This window comes from Amblyomma maculatum, chromosome 3 (assembly GCF_055883805.1).
Source record: "Amblyomma maculatum isolate TAMU_Amacu chromosome 3, ASM5588380v1, whole genome shotgun sequence".
In the NCBI taxonomy this organism is placed as follows: domain Eukaryota; kingdom Metazoa; phylum Arthropoda; class Arachnida; order Ixodida; family Ixodidae; genus Amblyomma; species Amblyomma maculatum.
In genome coordinates, this window is record NC_139346.1 from 56,886,552 (window position 1) to 56,907,002 (window position 20,451).

The window sequence follows — 20,451 nt, forward strand, 5'->3', positions numbered from 1 at the left end:
TTTATGAAAAGTTGCCCAATTCGCCTTCAAGTAAGAGGTGACGGAGGTCAGGAAGAGAATGCCATCAAGATTGAGTGCCACTGCATTTATAGTCGGCCTGTTGATACATTTCTCTAAGCTAAACATTAATTTCACGGGAATAATTTTTCCCAACCCACCTGGTTAGCAGTACTGATCAATCATTCTATTTTTCCATAAGCCATATAGACAAATTAGTAGAAACATAGCAAGAGGTGCATCAATATATTTCTCTGCTGTGAGTTATCGAATGAAATCTGATGTAAAGGTAGGTAAGTGAAAACTTTACTGATGATCCTTAAAAAGGCTGTTACATCCTCGGGTTGGTCTGGCTCTTGATCTTGAGTGGTAGAAAATAGTGCCTGCCTTGCAGCGATCATTCGAGCTCCGTCTACCAGCCGTGTTTGTGAAGTAGGGTTTGAGCTGGGGGGGGGGGGGACTATGCCAGAGAGGTTTCAACGAGATGCTAATGGAATTCTCGGCAGAGATATAAAATGCGGTCGAAGTTGGTTATCGGAGCCCCATACAGATAGTATTCGGATTTTAATGGACTGAGTAGAAGGGCTAACACAGCCATAGAAGGAAACGCGGGAGCATGGAGGCGTTTTTCGGTAGTTTGTTGTTCCTTCAGTAGCGTGGTGGTGGATAGACAAATCTTTGAACCATAGAGTGGAGTGTAATATTATGATTGGTGACGAGGCGGTCATTTGCGCTAGCATGGTCTAGGGTGTGCCCTACCTGGTTTACGCACGTTCGAGCAAGAGAGTGGGCAGCTTCGTGGCCGGGGTTACCCGAATAGGCTGGTACCTAAAATATTTTTTGGTCTGGGTTGTGTGGAGCGAGATTCGGATAATTTTTCAGGTGGAAGGAAGAATCTGTTCCTGTCCCATATTCGTGATTGCGGTTTTAGAGTCGCTCAGATGGTTGTGGCAGCGCAGGAGGAAATGGCTAAGGCTGCTCCTTTGGCTTCGAGTGAGGTTGATGTCTTGATCGAGCACGGGGCTATGTGTTAGTGGTCATGCGATGTTATATTGACGGCGTAAGTCGAACTGTGGCGGTACTCTGCTGAGTCCAAATAGACTGCGCCTTTGCCGTTTGCATGAGCTTTATATAAAGCCTTGGCCCGAGCATCACGTCTGGCCTGGTTGTGAACTGGTACAGGTTACTGGGCAGGGGATGAACTATGAGTTTGTCCCTGATATGTGTTGGTGTGGTGTGGGTGTTGCTGGGGGGTGGACCTGTTGGATGAATCTTTAGCGAGTCGAGAATGTGTCTACCTCTATTTGTGATAGAGAGTCTGTCTGTCTGAGCTGCGCGGTGAGCTTCGGTTACTTCTTGTAGTCTATTCTGTACTCTCATGAGGAGGAGACGGGCGGTGGGAGATTTTTCTTGGAGAATTAGGGCTGACTTCTATGCCTACCTTTGTTTATCTACGTTTTCCTCCTCCGCAATTGTAAGGTAGAGATAGGGAAGGGAATAAACCTTCCGACTAATCTCGAAAGCCTACACCAGCCGCCTAAGGTTACGTTCACGCATATATAGGTGCGTGTTGGTTATTCTTTTAATTCGTCGGATGGTTTCATATGCTGTGATTGTTTGTTTGAAGATGGTCTCCGTGTTGCATGTATTTTTCTGTAAGAACATGACTAAGATGCGTACCTTTTGCATCTATATCGCTGGTAGACCATTGTCTTCTACATGTATATGGTGGGCTTTGTTTCCTGCTGCGGTTCGGGGTCGGGTGGAGTAGCAAGAGTTCAGACTTAGCAGAGGAGCACACGAGGCCTATAGCGTCCACAGCTGCTTGAATAGTTTATTCCACATTGCCCATGGTTGTCCACAAGGCAATATCGTGTGCATAGGAGGAGTTGGAGTGGTTTGGGATGCCCTCTATCATGCGAGCCAGGGGGATGAGAGCGATGTTGAACAGTAGAGTAGATAAGATTGAAGCATGGCGTGTCCCCCTGCTGTCCAGAGAGAAGGAGGGGGACTCCATAAGGTCTAGGTTGATTTCAGCTGTGCGGGCTCGTAGGAAAGCTGCTTTGTAGACTTGTGTTCGCATACCGACTCCTAGACTGGATAAGGCATCCCCTATGGCGGTGTATTGAACATTGTCAAGTGCCCTGGAGATGTCTAATGCTAGCAGTGCTCGTGTGCATTTGCAATGTCTGGGATGTAGGATTTCTTCTTAGATTCGAAGCATACGTGTTGTGTGAATAGATGGCTTCGGATGCTAGAATCCTGTAGGGAAAGAGCTCTTGGGTAACATAATCCACTTTTTTCAAACCCGACCGCCGCCGGCTGCATTCCGATTGAGGCAAAACGAAAAGGCTTCCGTGTGCTATGCGATGATAGTGCAGGTTAAAGATTCCCAAGTGGTCGAACTTACCCCGCAGCCCTCCACTACTGGCTCGTCTTTCTCTCTTTCCACTTTCACTCCTACTATCCTCCCTTCCTTGACGGTGTGGTTCAGGTGTGCACTGAAAGAAGTGCAACAGATACTGTGCCTTCCCTTCACGTGAACCAATTATTAACAAAATATATCAGAAATTCGCGGAATGATACGGCAGTTCTAAACGCTCAGTCATGTTTATTCGGAAGAGGTATCTACTACGTCCTCCAAATTTTTGACGTTGGACTGTAGTTCGTGACGTGCTGTTTTGCGCTTTCGTGCGTTTTGTGTGTCGTCGTCGCAACGCAATATTTTGCATGTCCTCCTAGTGATTGCTGCTCGGCTCCGTACAGTTACTTGTTTTTCCAATTCTTCCTTTTTGACACAGGCCAGTGTTAGATGGAATCCAGCAAATTATAATAAAACAGTGGTCATTGATTACGTCAGAAATGTTGGTATACAAGCGTTTTTGACATGGTCGCTCACCAGTATGCAGAAGTATGCAAAGGCTTATATCCTTCTGTATTGACAGCGAATGCCTGAAGGTTCCGAAAGCGGGCGGGTGCCAGCTAAATATCTTTTTGCCGGAGATAGCGCTCATTCACCGCATTCTCCTCTCGCCGCTTCGACCGTCATTTTTGTATGTGGTCATTTTGTGTGTGTGGTTCAAAGCCATTCTAACCTAAACATAAGGAATTAGCGTCTTCAAGAAGGGCATTGAGAAATAAAACTTTACATTTTACCTGAGGCTATAGATAGCGTCATATTGTTGACGCAGAAAGTTGTAATTAAGCGGCATGCAGGCCTTAGATGAGCAGAGCAGAGAGGACACTTAGTTTTTCTCTGCCGATAATTAACAATTCGAGAGAGGCATTTATAGCACAGCCCAACGGAGCAGGGCGTGCAAAGGAAATGTTTTGTGTCTCAGGGTCTGATTCGATTTTGCACTTCAGCAGAACCAGTTAAGGTATCATGGACGTAGCACATCGCGCAAGCGGAAGGGTCTTGTTTTCTGTTTTTTTTTTTTTTACCCCGCAGAATGAGTACGAAGAGATGGCACAGCAGTGCTCGCAGTTCGCCGCCGCTGTACTCGGCGCTTGCAAGAACACAGAGGAAGTGGAGACAGTGCTCTCACAAACAGAGGGCTTCCCGGCGAACAGGCCTTTCCGGTTTCCCCGTCTCTCACTTGCCATCTTGCTTGACCAGAAGGGCGTAAGTAGCGCCGGCCACTCGTGGCTAATGTGATTTGAAAACTTTAAAAATCATGCGTCATGATACGGTTTTGTTCAAAGGTCCACAATGCGCACAAAAGCATGCTCGCCTGCACACCATCTTTAGAGCTTGGCACACATATTACTTTTCTATTTTTATCCATAGACACTGATTCTTTTTCAAAGTTTGCTAAACACAAGATTGAAGCCCGAGGGGTTTTTAATGAGTCAAACTGTGCATTTCTTAATTCCTCCACAATTTCGGAGACCTACTTAAAGAAGAGTTTTGAGCGTAGCTCCAATGAATAAAACTTACCCAAGTGTCCCGCTGCGTAGCTTAGAAGCAAACCTCCGGCCTATACAGTTCTTATTAATGGTGCACGCCGAAATGATAGCACTAATGACATCATTTCCTAAGCTAGTTACGAACTCAAAAGTAACCAAATCTTTATAGTTGCCTTTCTTATCAGAATTCCTGCTGCCGTGTTTATGTTTAGGTAGTCTCCGGAGGGTAGGAAATCTCCTGCCCTTCCCGAGCGGGTTCCCGTTCAGGTATCCCGAGCGTCATAGTACCAAAGAGTCAGTGCTTTTTTGTATTTTGGCCATATGGCCAAATAATAAAAAAAATGTTGACTTCTTTTTCAAGGAGGTTGCTCTCTACTTTCTTACTTTGTGTTTTTTTTAATGCCGATGTGTGCGTATCTATTCAAGCTCTTTGAAACCTACGAGAATCGACTTTACCATGTGCGCTGACATTGTCAAGGAGAGAGAGTGAGAGAGAGTCAGAATATCTCCTTTCTTACCACTCCTCATTCAAGTTACTACGCAAATTCCTGACGCACGCTAACCCCACCTTTGGGCGGGTTAGCGTGCATATATTGCACCTTTTGAGCAGGCTTGTCATTTGTGGGGTTTAACGTCCCAAAGTTACTCAGGCTATGAGAGACGCCGTAGTGGAGGACTCCGGAAATGTCGACTATCTGGGGTTCTTTAACGTTCACTGACATTGCACAGAACACGGGCGCCTTGCTTTTCGCCTTCATCGAAAAGCGGCCGCCGAGGCCGGGATTTGATCCCGCGTCCTTGGGAACAGCAGTTTAGCGCCGTAACCACTGCGCCACCCCGGCGGGGCGCACCATTTGAGAAAGAGTGCGCATCATGAATTTGCAGCTGAGCAAGAACCCATTGAATCAGGAGATTGGTAAAAAGCAAAAGATTTTTTTTTTTGCCCGCACACTGCCCGTAGAAAAGCTGAGTTCAGTTGTGTTTTTTTTTTCATATTTTTTTTTTGCTGGGAGGTCTTTTGCTTGCAGGCATCTCTCTGCGCTTTTTTGTTACCAGAGTCGTTGAATGCCGCTTTATGGTCGTGAAACTTCTCCGTCACTCTGTGTACGGTGATGACACTAACAGGCCGCGGAAACGAAGAGCACGCCCAGACTCTGTTCGCCCTCTCGTACATGCGCCGAACGCACGGCGAGGGGACGTTTTGTCACTATTCATTCGTTTGCGGAGCGGCGCTCGCAGCTAAGCGGCATGGCCGGCTTTCTATGCCGTTTTAGGCTATGTTTGTCAGCGTTTTGAGCTGCTAGATTGCCTCACAAGATGTGTAATTAGGTAATGAGTTTCCACTTTGTGGCAGGCTCGGTGCACGAACAAAGTCTGCTACAACTAGCTTTTTGCGTCGTGGTTTGGGGTCAGTTGTAGTGACCGTTGTGTAGGCTCACTTTTTGCCGCGGGCCGATGCCGCGGACGGTCGTCACTGCCTGTGTATTTGATGGGTGGGATCTGTTGGCTGTTGCTGTGGCACACTTTAGAAGTCTAGCGGTGTCCTGAAGTCGATCAGAGGTTATTATGGGTAAGTGGTACTTTCTAACCAATACAAGAACGGGCTGCCAGAGGTCTCCGGATCAAGTATAACTTTTTAAAGCTCCGTCGGAACCTGCTTGCCTAGAAATCTGGTGCTGGGAAATTCCTAAACCGGATAGGATATTGCTACCAAGCACTTTCCCGACCATATGATATCAATATCGTATTATGCCAAGTTTAATTACAATGTACTTTTAAATTTACTAAGAGAAAACCGCGCTCTAGTCGACGAATGCTGTGACCAGTGTTTTTTTCCATATTTCCAAATCCAAAATATCTTACTTAACAGCCAAATTCAAGCAAACGGCCGGCATCTGCCAGTGTCATACTAACCTACAGGCAATACTTGTAATACTTATGGGTACTGTATTAAAAATATAAATATATTATACTATAATGTAGAAACGCACTACAATTATGGGTATTGTAGCAAAAGGCTACGTAGAATAAATATGTTTGTTCCACAGGACGGCAGTTGGACAAAATATATAAATTTTGCTTTTTGAAGCACCGAAGAGGCACATGGACATTGATGAAGGCCGCAGTGAAGGGAATAAAATTAGCCCACATGGGATGTCTGAGTGATCAAGGGCACCTTTTGCATTGCTTCGCGGCAGCCTCAGCTGACACTAAAGCCGTGTTGTCCTACTAAGCAGTTAAGCTTCCTAATCTTCAAGCTATCCCTAGCCTGAAATTTGTGGAGGTCACGAGGTCAACGAAGTATACAATTGAAGCTGCTAATGGCGCTTTGGGTTCGGTGTTTCTATACGGATGAGACTATGTTTTGAAGAAGTATCGGCATAGACACACTAAGTGCGATGTGCCATGGAATCGGATGAGTTAATTTCGGGTGGCAATCTTGCATCGAGTTTGCACCTGCTGTATATTTAGTGCCACAAAAAGCGGTGGTATGAAAGGGAGAAGACCTGCCAGTAATGTTTATAACAATATGCAGCTGCGTAATATGCCGGACTCGAGAGCGCTCGATTGGGATTTTCGTGGCAAAATTATTTCGGTGAACAAGTAACTTTATCAGGCAACTGAAATTATTCTCAACTGGCATCCATTAATTCCAGTTGAGAGCCGCGCATTTCCCGCCGGTCTTTCCAAAGGCAGACTTCTCTCAGTGTCATGGGCGTCCTCGTGAACGTTGAACTTTACAGGAGAAACGCAGGTAAATTCGAGCAATGTTTTCCGCATCGCGTAGCTAATAGTGCACTGCACTAACTACTGAAGCATCGAAAATGCAAGCTTGGTTTTTTTTTTGGTCCCGGCACTCACGTGTAAAGCTGTGGAGGCGTATCGCAACATAGTAAAGCAACGGGTATTTTATTTCTGGCCGCCTAAGCAGTTTTTCTGAAACAGTTGAAATTCGGAAGGGTCCTTCAGGTTTCTCTGTACGTTATAGACCCCAGGTGACTTAAGTTAACCATATTCTCTATACGGCGGACATCAATTCACAGGATCGGCGCATTGCACTACTCAAGCAATGTCTGAATGTACACTTAGGCTCTTTGACCCAAACGTAGGAACATGCGCGCTAAGGCTCACCTTTCATATTGAAGGGGCAGTATAGTTAACCTATACCTTAGCGGCCGTGCGCATGAACAAAAAAAAATTGCTATGAATGCGTTTCGATAACGAGTTCGGAAACATCACGGGGCCGCGTTCGCGCTGAGCTGTTCCAGAAAAAAAATCACGAAGTGGCCGAACATTATTACGTGTCGGCAGCAGTTTAAATCCTTTTGAGCCCTTGCCGTACTTCACAAAGCACACGTACAGGCCGGGTCACCAAACGATCCCGCTAAATTCGCATTACGACCGCCGCAGCTCAGCGACTGGTATAGACCCCGTAGTGTGGCGCCATCTATCCACATTAAAAAAAAAGGTGCATGGAGCGGCAAACACACACTGGTCGCGCCGCCGGGTGCAGTGTCAGTACCTAAATATATTCTTACGCCATGCTTTATGGGAGAGCTTGGTACGCTGCTAAGAGCGGCCGCACATCAGCGCTGGCGTCCATCAAGGGGCATGTTTTTATGGGCGGAGCGGGCGGCCGTAGGATGTCTGTGTGGAAAGCAATGTAATTACGGTGTGTGGTCGTAACGTTTTCATTTCATGGTGTTTTTACTAGTGAATTGACGAAGTATCAGAATGTGGTTGTTTGCGTAAAGACATTGCGTTCTGTGAACGATGTTCTCAGCTTGTCGACTGAGGGACTACCGCTACGCGCTTCGGCTATGGGAGCAGTGAAGAAGAGGTGTCGCTTTGTTGCTTCCCTTATGATGCCGAAATACGTCAGGAGTAGAGATGCGCTATTACCGAATATAAATTGGTGGCCAGCCGATTTGACTCCAGAATGTGCTTGCTTCTAAGAAAAATTTAGGCTCCATGGACACCGTCCATTATAAGTTCGTAGTTAGGACGGAAAAATTGTGCTTTTGAAGAGCTGCGTTATCTGAAGCGTGTAGCTATTCCGAAAATATTCCAAGCCATTTACCGATGATATGGACAAGTCCTTGCGCCATCTTCAACATGACGTCGTATTTCATTCTTTCTGAAATGGGGGCTATATTTGTTACACTGGGGTGGAATTGAGAGTCTTGATAGGGATTCTGTATGTTAAATTCCCAGCCAGCGGAAGTAAAATATTGACAGCATATGTATTGTAATCCTCATTTGTACATTTTGTAGTGTATTGCAGCGCAGTTGCATTATTCATTCCCGATCAAATGCCACCAAAGTGAGGCTTCAGCAGTTTGCGACGTGAGACGTGACCTAATTCCAGAGATATCTTGACCTATCAAAGCAACGCCCCACTGCTTCAACATTGTTTCTGATTTCATAGTTGCTTTTGGCATCATGTCACAATTGGGCCTTGCCGATTTTAATTTGAGCGCACGGCCAAATAGCAGGGCTTCAGTACTTCGACGAACGCCAAACATTCAGTTGCTGGCGGGGCCGCCGATTGCATGTTTGGTTCTATTGTAAATTATTCGCTGTTGCCCTCAGTTCTGAACTATCATCATCATTACGGGACAGTATGTGAATAGTTGGCATTGTATGAGGTGCTCGCTTTTTTATTTGTGCATGTAGCCACCAATAATGGCGGCGGTTGAGTTAAACAGCGGAACTTACGTTGCTGTCGTAATGACTGCGGTGCAGTGCTTTAATGCGTTGCTAAGTACTTCCACATTCAGAACAGCGTCATTCAATCGTGGTCGGGAAAGTTAAAGGGACACCGTGTCGTATAGTAACCTTCACTTTACAAATCGCGCAACCATGTTTAAAACATAGCAAAACTATACTTTCCAAATGCACAATAATAACCGCAAAAGATCAACACGTGTAAATTATCTTTGGTGTGCAAATACTGCTAGCGAGATCAAATGCACTGTGCCTAAATTTCTACACACATTGGAATCAGCGCGACATTTTTGCTCTTTCGTCGGCATGAAATATTTAATTATGGGTTAAATCCAAACACTAAAATACCACGTCAAATAGTGCTCGATGTCTTGTAAGATTAAGCGAGGCCGGATTAAACCTGTGTACAGGTCGGGCGAACACACGAGCAAACTGGGCGAGCTACCTAAGCGCGGTGCGGGTAAAGGTAGTGCTGTCTGCTAACACCGAGCTACGACAACGCTGCTAACATTGCCTTTGCCTTAGCGTGCACTGCTCTGCGGTCACTCCTATGTTGTAGTTTAACGAGACCACCGCACGGTTTGCAAATTATTGATTACCTCACTAGAAATGTTACAGATCTCCACGTAGTGGCCGGAAGATCCCGATTTACAGATTGAGCTGTGGCTCTGCTTGCAGCGCCTTGTTCACATAAGCGTCATTCAGACTAGGATTACGGATCAGTCGCAAATGCAGGACGCCTGCTTCTATTTTATGCAAAGCAATACAAACAGGATAAAAACCAGCACGAGCATGAAAACAAGAGTTTTGGGTACAACCCGGCTGACCACTCCTGGAACTCCGATTTGGCACCAGCGCTGCCGCTTTTGTCCGCGAATCAAACTTTGGATCGAGTGTCATGGCCATTAGGTGTATTGAAGGACTCAAGTACTATGCATGTAAGGAAAAAATACTGCTTATTATTCTTATTATTCTTAGACCAGAACTTGATGTCCGCTTGCGGCCGCAAAAATCTGTTGAACTCTCAGATTGCTTAGCTGGCTAATTGCATGTTTTAGCAGACTGGTGAATTCGCATCATACGCACTTTGAATGTGACATACACTGTTTTTTTCTTTGGTCTGCATCTTTTCTTCGCAGTTTGTGGCTCACCCAAACTGTCAGCAGGTCATCCGTTCCTTGTGGTACAAGGGCCTGCCCGGTTGGCCAGCCTGGTCGCCCACCCGCAAAGCCATCCACGTCGCCGGCCAAGCCCTGGCGTCTCCCTTCCTAGGCGTCACGTACATATTCACACCGGACCCCATGCGAGTCCTCAAACCCCTGCGTGTACCGCTGAACCGCTTCGTCCACAGCTGCACGTCTTACGCGACATTTCTCGTCCTACTCACCATATCGCTCTTCTACGGTCGGCGGGACAGCTTCAAGCTTCGCGTGCTGTGGTCCGAAATTCTCGTTGGCGTTTGGATCGTTGGATACGTGTGGGAGCTGGCTGTGAGCGCCTGGGCGCTCGGGCCACGAGTGTTCCTTAGTTCTTGGTGGGCAGTGTATGACGTATGCATGTTCGGCCTGTTCCTGGTGGCCGAGATACTTTGGTTTATTGTTTTTGTCACTGCAAGGAATCTCCAAGAAAGCATCGACCGCTCCCAATGGCCGTGGTACCACCCGTACCTTATAGGTATGTGTTCAAAGCCACTTGTATATATAAGCGTTATTAACTGGACTTTTTAGATATTCGTACACTGCAGCCATGCCAAAAAGCCCTGAACACCACTTAAACATGCTGGGCTAGTTTCTGTCTGGATACACTATTAGAAAACGTTGTCGAGTTTGAAAACCCCAGGAAGCTAGGCCAATTCAAGATGGGAGAAACATCTGAGCGTTAAAGATCTGTTGTAATGTGGCAACGAATCCCGACGAGGTATAAGTGATAAATCGGTGCATTTTGGTGCAGGGAATTTTCAAGCGGGTTACGAGTTACACATGCAGTTTCAGATGCGCATGTCAGTTGTTTTAGCCGCTACATCTGCCAGCCTACTCGAGAATGTTATTCCTAGTAGAAAAAAGTCGAAACAGGGCATAGTCTGTTTTCAAACCCACCTGTCTCACCCTTTGATAAGACTTCTTTGCGCAGGCCATCGACTGGTAGCGAATGTGCAAATGATCAGAAGGTACTTATCGAGTCGATTACAGTCCCGGGTTGAAATGTTTGCCCTCTACATTGAAATATTCCTCCCCCAGCATGACGTAATATGCCTGTATATAATTATACGTGGTAATAACGACTTGAGCGCGAGGTTGAATTGCTTAACAATGACTAATTAACAACTGAAAAATACACATATTGAGTTGCGAACACGTAATTAAGCGATTTATATACCTAAGTCGTAAACAAAAGCCCGGCAAGGCACGCTTAAAGAATGAATGCTTGAGAATTGTCCCGATATTTTTGTCTTCATTCTTTCGGAACTTCGGATGTGCAGGTATGTCTAAGGACGTTCTTGGCAAAAGAAGGGTAGCGATTATTCAAGGTTGATGTTCAAAATATTGCCACGCAGAAAGCGTGCGATGAGGTTGAAGTGCTGCCGCTTGTCGTTAACCTCCGTTGAGCAATAAAGTGCTTAAAGGAGAGCCTCTGTTTAAGAAAGTACAATGCAGCCGGCTACTAGATAAAGATTATCTAAGCAAGAAGTTCTACCGCTGTTTTCTGGCTCTAATACATTATATTTTATTTGAAAATACACATATTATTTAAGTACTCTTTGAGAACTATCCATTGATGGGTTACATGCAAGCAATGTTGAATCTCTCATTTGTGCTTTGATGAATGTATTTTGCATTGTAGTCATCTTAGGTTCAAACTGCTGCTTTGTGCGCGTATGCTTGTGCGTTTATTCGAGAAGTGGGCACGTTTTGAAAGCATTCGACGATGGAAAAACAAAGCTTTGGATGGCTCGGCTTTCTTAAACATGCTGCAAACAGTACTATACGTTGTCCGCTAGAACACTGCGTAACCCAACAGGGATACATTGAACTTGAAATCTGATCGACATTAGAGTCCTGAGTAGTTTTACAGAAACGAGTTGGTTATCCTTGCCTTCTCTTCATATCGCTGAAACCTTGACCTCTAAGACACCTGCCGCACGCAATCCAACTATTTCATTGGCTATAAAATAAAGGTGTATTTAGGGTATGGCAAGCCCGTAGGAACAGAACATAATGGATTACAATAAGATTATTATTTTTAATATTAGGAGCGCACCAAGTGAGGGTGCTGCTGTCAGTGCCATTGTCCGCTTTTCCGTCTACCTCGTCCGTAACAGCCCGTAAATAACACTCAAATTTCTTTCACTTTTCACTTTTCAGCACGATCGGGCTTATAGTGGCACGATATAGCGCATGGGCGCTTTTCATTTTGCCTCCCATCGAAATTCCGCTGCCTCATCCGGGAAGCTACCTGGCAATTTGGGGCTTTGTTCAATTGCCACCCGGGCAACACAGGAGTTTTTTATTAAATGTTTGAAAACATGGTCGCTGAACAGATGGGGAATTCGTTGAGCCTAAACCAAGGCTTCTCATTTAGGTACTTTATTTTGTGTAAGTTACCCCCAGCTTTGACTCTACGGGCCATGATGATGCTCCAATGCGAATATAAAGACCGAGAGGCTCTATGATCAATGGCTACAATTTTGGCGGCGAGCCCAATGCACGTGAGAGTAGTGCTGCGCGTGAGTTTGTTCTTGTAGTAAAAAGATTCGTCACCGGAGGGTAGACTTTACCAACGGAAGGCAGGCGCCCGGTGCAGGGATTCACGGGCGAGCTGGTGTACCAACTAATTACGTCTTATCCCAGCATGCCCAGGTATCCATATAAATGTCTTTGGTGGGTCTAATTAAGAGGAGACGCCACAGGGTTCATTATGGGAAGCTGTGGGGACAGCACGTGATTGAATACCATTAACTGCAGCCATCGAGCTTGGGTATATTGTATACAAAGAGGAAGAATGAAGATGGGCGAATGAGATATTGTCATCAATAGGCTGAAGCCTGATGGCGGTGTTGGAAGTAGGAGTAATGTACGGACCCCAAGTATGGGTGATAGGAGAAAGGGAGTTAGGCTGGTAGATTATGTGCGCGGCTGCTTTGATTTTGCCGCTTGGTGACAGGCTGGTGTCCGCATAAGCAGTGATATGGGAGAAAGGAGGAGCCATGTTTTGTTTCGTTTCGTTGGGTGGGGTGAGGCGGAGGTGTAATGGAAGCAGGATGCTTGGAATATACTGAGAGGGGTCATGCATGGAATTGTAGATTTCTGTGGGAGCTATTGGCTTTGGTGAGCACATGAGCGCCGTCCAAGCTGGCATTCCTCGTGGTGTTAGATGAGGGCAGAAAGGAAAAGAGACAGACCTGCGGTTTGGGCTGGAGGAATGCTCTGGTAAATGACGCAGCCTTGCAAAGGGTGTAGAGGGCGGATGAGAGCTTGGTGTAATACTCTTGGGTTAAGAGTGTGGAATAGAGGATTAGATTGAAAGGTAGAGAATACGTGAACTGGCATGATTGCTTCTCGTACACGTTTCCTTGCCTCATCATCATTTTATGGTTAACGCGCTGTGGAATTGATGGTGCATGTATTGCATGGTCGCATGCAAAAGAAGGCGTTCAAAATGAGAGAGCAAAATCACATCCGATGCTAGCGTCGATGCTAATCAAGTGATGTGTACCGCAGTATGGCTTTGCGGTCACACAGGTAACCGTAAAAGCAAAGATTGAAGTGGCGACATATGTGTCTCTCATTTGAGTCAACTACAGAAGGCTAGACAAGAGAAGAGTAAAACTGGGGAAACACCGCTATGGCATAATATTAAACGTTTAGCCGAAATCCGCTGCGTTTTCATTGTACCCAGGTGAGTCCTTGTACGCAATAGCCACGGTGCTCGCCTTCTGCCGGCTGCTGCTGTGGTGCCAGATCCTGCAGATGTTCGGGCCTCTGACGGTGTCTTTACTCTACATGCTTCGAGACGTAGTTCGCTTCATGCTGTTGCTCGGTATCGTCTACTTCGGATTTGCCGTGGGAATCAGCTCCATCTACAAGAATTATGCTGGTAACCAGGCCACCCTCGCTAACGGAACCACAGAATACCAACCGCCAAATTTCACAAGGTACTGGTCATTGTGTACTACTACTGACTTGCGAATTTGGGGAGCGAAACTTTTGCTGGTTCTGAAACAAAGACAAGGCTGCTCTAATTACTTCGTGTTTTTTGGCCTCTAAACTCTGCACGAGAGACGTGTAGCATATTTTTGTGCCCAACTCATAGATTGGGAGTAAAATAAAGAAACGCTAATATGAAGACAACTAAGGTAATGCTCAGCAGCCTCAGTAAGAAATAGCAGTTTGCTATAGGTAGGGAAGCACCGGCGGTGTTAGGTGAATATGTCTACTTAGGATAGGTAACAACCGCAGATCTGGAATCACGAAAGGAAAATAACTAGTAAAATAAGACTGTGATAGAGTGAATTTGGCACGTACTCGAAGAATATGACTAGCAGCCTACTGTATTGCTCGAGAGGAAAGTATATTACAGTTGCATCTTACCTGTACTCACCTATGGAGCGGAAACGTGGAGGGTGACAAAAAGGGTTCTACTTAAGTTGACGAGAATGCAGAAGACTATGCAACTGAAAATGGTAAGTGTGACGGTAAGAGATAGGAAGCAGGAAGAGTGGATGTGAGAAATAACTCGAGTAGATGATAAATGGGCATGGACAGGGAATGAAGAGCGAGAAAACGATAACCAAAGGCCGCTGAGGGTAAGAATTTAGATTTCAAGATAAGCGAGGCATAGGAGAAGCTGCAAAAAATTAGATGGGTAGATTAGGTTAAGATATTTCTAGGGCTGAGCTGGATGCAGCTAGCACAGAACTGGAAAATTAGAGGAATATCGGAGAGGCCTTCGCCCTGCAGTGGGTAGAGTCCTACTAATTATGATGATGCTTCACCCCAAGAACGCAATGAAGTTCAGACGGGGCTTGCTACGTTTATGTAAATAAGAAGAAGATCAAGTATACAGTCTATACGCATGTATTAAAATGAGCAATCCGCTTTTGTTCGAGCTGAAGATGTCCACTCTTCGTTTTCGGCATTTGGCGGCGTCATTTGCGACCGCCTCATGTGAGTGACGACGATGGCTATACAGAATGCGAAACGCGGATTGTTTGGACGAGACCATTTACCATCGATGCAATACCTTCAGGGCGTTCTAGGGGTATACCTGAGTGAGTGAGTGAAATTGGGAAAACTAGGCTAAGGAATCGTAGCCCTGCAAAAAGGGAATCCAAACAAACATCGAATAAAATAAAAAAAATTAGGGCCATGTATAATGGAAAAAAAATATAAGCGTTTGTTGCACCAGATTCGCTCATTTCTCTATACCATATTTTTTGCAGCCTTGGCCGAGCGCTAAAGTACCTCTTTTGGGCACTGTACGAGCTGGGTACACCCGAGATTGCCAATATAGTTGTGTCGGGAGACGCTACTCGACCGGGAGGCAAGATCGTGACCCACGACTTCACCGAGTTCGTCGGATATGCGCTCTGGGGCATCTACCACATTGTGTCCGTCATCGTGCTGCTGAACGTTCTCATCGCCATGATGACCGACAGTTTCCAGAGAGTACAGGTGTGTTTGCCCACCGGTATCTGTGTTATATGTAGGCATCGTTCTGAGTTCACAACATGACAGATATCGCACAATAAAATGATCTTGTACTGTGCTAATGAGAAGAAAGAGGTTACTATGTCAGTGAGCAAGCTGACGTTAAATGAAAGATGCGCTGAAGCGACTCGCGGCTAGTCGCTACATGCTGACAAGCAAGGATGTCGGAGTATATATCATAGCCGGATGCATTTGTTAAAATACATAACCAAATGTTTATTTTCCAGTGTCATGTACTAAGAAGTAAATACAGAAGCTCTGCAAATAATTATTGGGCTACGCACGTCAATGTATAACATAGAAACAACCAGCCATTCTTAGCAACGCTACAGTATGCATGGAACAGGTCAGGCCTACTTTACTCCGCTTTGTAATCCAAAGGGCAATTTATGTATTCAGTGTGAGATCAAAAAATTGGCGCGAGATGGCTATATTTGTGTTTCCCGCAATTATTCTACAATTACATGCATGTGGTGTGATTGAAGAACGACTTGGTCGTAAATTTAGGGCGAAATTGCAAGGGTTGACCAAGTAACATTTTCTGTGCCAGAGATTGTCAACAATTGACCTCCTTAGTGTCCAAAATGGTAGTCAAACAACATCCGCAAACATTCAATACCGAATTTGCTTAAGGTTAAAAATTAAACGACATTTGTGTATGAAGCAGTACAATGTGTCGTTCAGCGTTACTTTTGTTTCTGTGGCTGCCCTACACTCTAACGTGATGGGATTTTTAGATGCATGTTTAAGTTATTCCCCAGCCGCGACTCCATTAAGGCGATGTTCTCACTATTATTGGAATCTGAATGGACGGATGAATAATGCTAGTATGCAACCGATGCAGCGCATGATTGTGAATGCCACATGAGGATTTACAAAGTGTTATAATGCCGTCTTTATTAAAGAGTAATGCTTAGCCGTTGCGTTTATTTTGAAATGTACTCGCAGTACCATTAATCGCAACCAGAGCTGTAAATTTTGAGCCTGTGGTGAGGCTTAACCTTGAGGTATGATTGAAAGTTAAAATAGCCAGACAAAAAAAAAAAAAAAAGGACATTCGAAGTGAGGAGTTTCGGACTTGAGGTTTATTTCATGGGAAATGGGTGCCGAACATTCCAAAGCTATCGCCGCCGTTGATCGCTTTGGGCGTTTTATTGTCACTATTCCACGTTGTGCGTTGGGTCTAGTAATCTTTCTTCCCTACGCACGCAATAAATTCAAGCGGATTTTGGCGCTTTAAAACTGCCTGATGGTTTGACTTATGTACTTGGCTTACCTGCAACTCTCCTTTGACCGGTTGCTTTTGCACGCAAGCCAATTACGTCCAGTCAAACCGACAACTTGTTTGGTGTGATTCAAATTATGCCTGATTTACAGCGATGCACATGGATGTACATTTACAGCGCGACGCGTACACAGAGTGGATCTTTGCCCGATCATCCCAATGGATTTCTTACCTGGACATCAATGCCGGTGCTCCGCCTCCCCTGAATCTGTTCCCGACCGCCAGGTGCCTGCGCCTCTGCTACAAAATGTACTTCGCAAAGAAGACCATGCGTAAAGGAATTCCAACCTCGAGAATCAGGGTAAGATTGGAAACTATATTTTTACACCGAGCACGAAGGGCTCTAGAATCATGGGCACATCGCTAAGCTTTTGAACGTGATATATTTCACCTAATTGAACAATCACCCTCCTTGTTAACCTTTAGGGAAAAAAAACATGAAATGTGCACTTTCTGGACCGTATATAATTACTGACTTTTTATTGTGTTCTTGGACGTAATGTATTTGAAACTGTTCTCTTAAGATACGCTTACGGTTGCTTTATGTGTAATTATTCCTTGTTTGCAAATTGTATTACATCCCGATCTGTGATCCATCGGCTTGCGCTGCATGCTCTCTTCATTCTGAGTTGTTTTGCACGTCAGCTGAGGTACCGAAGGCCAAGTCAGGGGTCTTGTATGTCAGCTTTATCCCCGGTGCAATGCAAAATTCTATTTTGCTACAGGTTTGAACGCGTAAATAAAGTAAACAATTACGGGCTGCGCAATCATTAGGATGGAAGAGAGAAAAACCTCTCAGTAAGCTGTCGTAGGACACAATATTCTGTCACAAAGCTTATCTGATCCGAAACAAATTGGCACTCTAATGGTTGTTAGGAATAAATATCAAGAAAAAATTAACTAAACTTAGCGCAATATCGGGAAGTGAACTCACATATTTTGATGTTCAAATAAAATAAATTGTTATTCGGGACAATGATTCATTAAGACAGTACTTGAGACAGCGCTCTGTGAGTGTTTTAATAGTGATTTAGACGAAGTAACGCATATGCATGAGCATTTTAGCGCAGCCAAAATATCACGAGGGCAAGCTTTCTTTACACCCGGTATTGTTTTCTAAGCAGTGAAGTCCGTACATTATTATGGTGCACTGCAAAATGAGAGCAAAGAAGACCACGGAGCGAAGCAATCTATTAGAAAACACACACTACCACCTTAGAGGAAAACGCTAGAATTGTATATCTCTTTTACTGCTCTCAGGTAATGCGCTGCTTTCTTGTCAGGACGAGAAAATTAGGTTCTTCCTTTATTAGCTGACTCTACTTGTGTTCCTGCGATGTTACATTTGAGTTTACTTGCGAGTCGCGCTTTTCACGGTTTGTACTAAATGTAACTATTAATGAGGATGTTGTGGGAAGTGTTCATATTTGCTCCTCTGTTTGAAGCGGAAGCTTCACTACGCCAGCCAGCTCGAGCCTTCAGCGTCAGCGTCGGTGGGCGCCTGAACGAGTGCCAATTCGGGCCTTTCCATTCATGAGGGAGGGCTATACTGCAATCAGCCTGCTATGACATTTGAATTCAAGTTACCCCTATGCGACAGAGTCACGTTCATAACAGGTATAAAAGTGGGTTTTGCAAAGAGCGCCGGTGAACTCTGATGCGTTAAACGGGATGCTCGTTGTGTTCGATGGTTGTTTTAGAACATGGCATGGGCAGTACCTGACATAGCCAAGTACCAACTGGCCGTAGGGTTGCCTGATATTATGTCTGGCAGGAGCCGCCCACTCGGGTCTCTGCTTTCGTATGGGAGGGGGATATCAGATCAACCTGCTAACGTTACGCTTAGGAAATGCAAGCAAGTCCATATGGCTTGGTTAAAGCGGGACTTTATATGTAGGCTTGTAGGGTGCGCTCTTTCGTCCTGCCCTTAGAGGCTGAGCTCTGCCACAAGCCTAGCCAGGCAAAAGAAGCTTCTGCTTCCATCCGGAGGTACCCAGAGCTAAGCCACTGCAATGTTTTTTTACAGAGTTCGTCTTGTCTTCAAGACTGGAACTTTGACGATGCTGGCGGCCGCGGTCGACACCTCTCGTATCAAGTAGGTGTTGCAGTCTTAAATTTCACATCTTATTCGCATTTAAACTACTTTTCATATTCGACCTAACTGCATCCACTGTGCGACAAATGTCTGTATGTAATATTATTTCTTTTTATTGATGACACCACGCTATTTTCGCTGACGTACCAATCTCTCCTGCCTTCGTTTCGGGCATTCCCAGCTACGTTTGCTCTCTCTTGAAATCCGACCGTTACCGATAACGACCATCGCATGTCTTGCCTTCACATTCCGTGCCCTGCCGTATTGATTTTCGTCTCCTCCTTTGAAGCTGGTACGTAATTAACTTAGGTTTGCTCTTTGGTTCACTCAGCACGGTTCCTTTCTCTGGACGTTGAACTATCGCCAATTCGCCGTCGTGTTGTGCACATTGTACTACCAATTGTTTACAGCTACAAGCTGCGGATAACGCCTTACATGTTTTCATTTCTCCCAGCAGATGTGAGCTGGTAAGCTAATTTCCCCTGCGTAACATTTAACAATTATGTAATACAGCTGTGGCCATTCGGGGCGTTATAGTGAGTAGCTCACGCTCAACTTAAAACAGCTTCATTTCATGACAGTAGGTGCAGTGCTAAATTTAAGGAGTATAGAGGCCCACCTTAAAACAATACTGAAAACCACTGAGGGGCTGCGTTAAAATCTTTTATCGCGCAAAGGTTCAGAGACTGTTCACCACAACGCGTGTATTGTCGTCCGTAGCCAGACTATGTACACTATTAGATTAGGGCGTTAGTACGAAGGCCCGATTGTAGTAGTGTAGTGCGCCTGGCGCGGCAAGCCTACACAGCATCACATTACCTCTTCTGGGGCCTCCGCGACTGTACCTCAGCTGCTTCTGGCTACCATTCCCTTCCCCTTTTTTGGCCGAGCAGTGCATGCCAATACTAACACTCTAATGAAACGTTCGATGAGTACTAACTTGTGAGAGCTCAAAGAAAGTCTATGGGGCACGCCGTAGAGAAATGCTTCGAAATAATTTCACCCACTAGTGGCTTTATACAATGCCCTGAGGTCGTATGTAACTTAAATTTTCTCCTTAAGTAAAATCTGGCATGGTGGCGGATTTAGAATCTACAACATCCAGCTCTTCAGCCACACTTTCACATCCTCTGAGCCACTGTGGTCACCTTCGACCTTTTTTCACCTGCAGGACCTGGTGGTGGCGCTTAGCCGACGCTATTTGCAGCTGCGTGACATCGCCGACCGCGAGCTGTTCGAGGTCAATCGGTCATCGTCGCGCACCAACAGTCGCATCGAGACTACACTATATGTTGATGGTGCGGCCGAGCTGCGCCGTCAGTCGGTGCTACTAAGGCACCCGCCCAGAGGGAGGCGTTCCTGAGAGGTCGACTGCGCGTTTTCTTTTTGCACCCATGGAAAGATGGAGTATTTATTAAAATGCTTGGGTGACTTATGATGACCACAGCGCCCATCTTTGGTAATAAACTGCCACGTTCCACAAATACGTAGAAGTGCTTGTTATATCCAAAAAGTTTTTCCTTTTCTCTGGTTTGAATGACCATGGGCACTCCTTAAAATTACTGGAGGCTTCATAAGTCCACTCTCAGTTGTTTTTCGTATGTAATTCGTCATTCACGTGCTTTGTTATCAAGTTTGCGAATACGTAGAAGCTGAAAGTGCCTTGATTCCCAGTAACATTGCAATTTGGGCGATTTAAGAAGTGACACGTTGACTTGGTCTCGGCAACG

At 45.4% G+C, this 20,451-nt stretch overlaps 1 protein-coding gene across 1 annotated transcript in view; it reads left to right on the forward strand.

Moving 5' to 3' along the window:
• LOC146194808 (short transient receptor potential channel 3-like) overlaps positions 1-20,245 on the forward strand; it is a 35,837-nt gene extending 15,592 nt beyond the window's left edge. The window contains exons 6-12 of the mRNA XM_084596129.1: positions 3,449-3,622; positions 9,774-10,308; positions 13,531-13,786; positions 15,074-15,305; positions 16,745-16,927; positions 18,653-18,721; positions 19,893-20,245. Coding sequence (XP_084452255.1) covers positions 3,449-3,622; positions 9,774-10,308; positions 13,531-13,786; positions 15,074-15,305; positions 16,745-16,927; positions 18,653-18,721; positions 19,893-20,084 — 1,641 coding nt within the window. The 3' untranslated portion in view covers positions 20,085-20,245. The remainder of the gene's footprint in view (positions 1-3,448; positions 3,623-9,773; positions 10,309-13,530; positions 13,787-15,073; positions 15,306-16,744; positions 16,928-18,652; positions 18,722-19,892) is intronic.
• Positions 20,246-20,451: the final 206 nt, after the last annotated feature.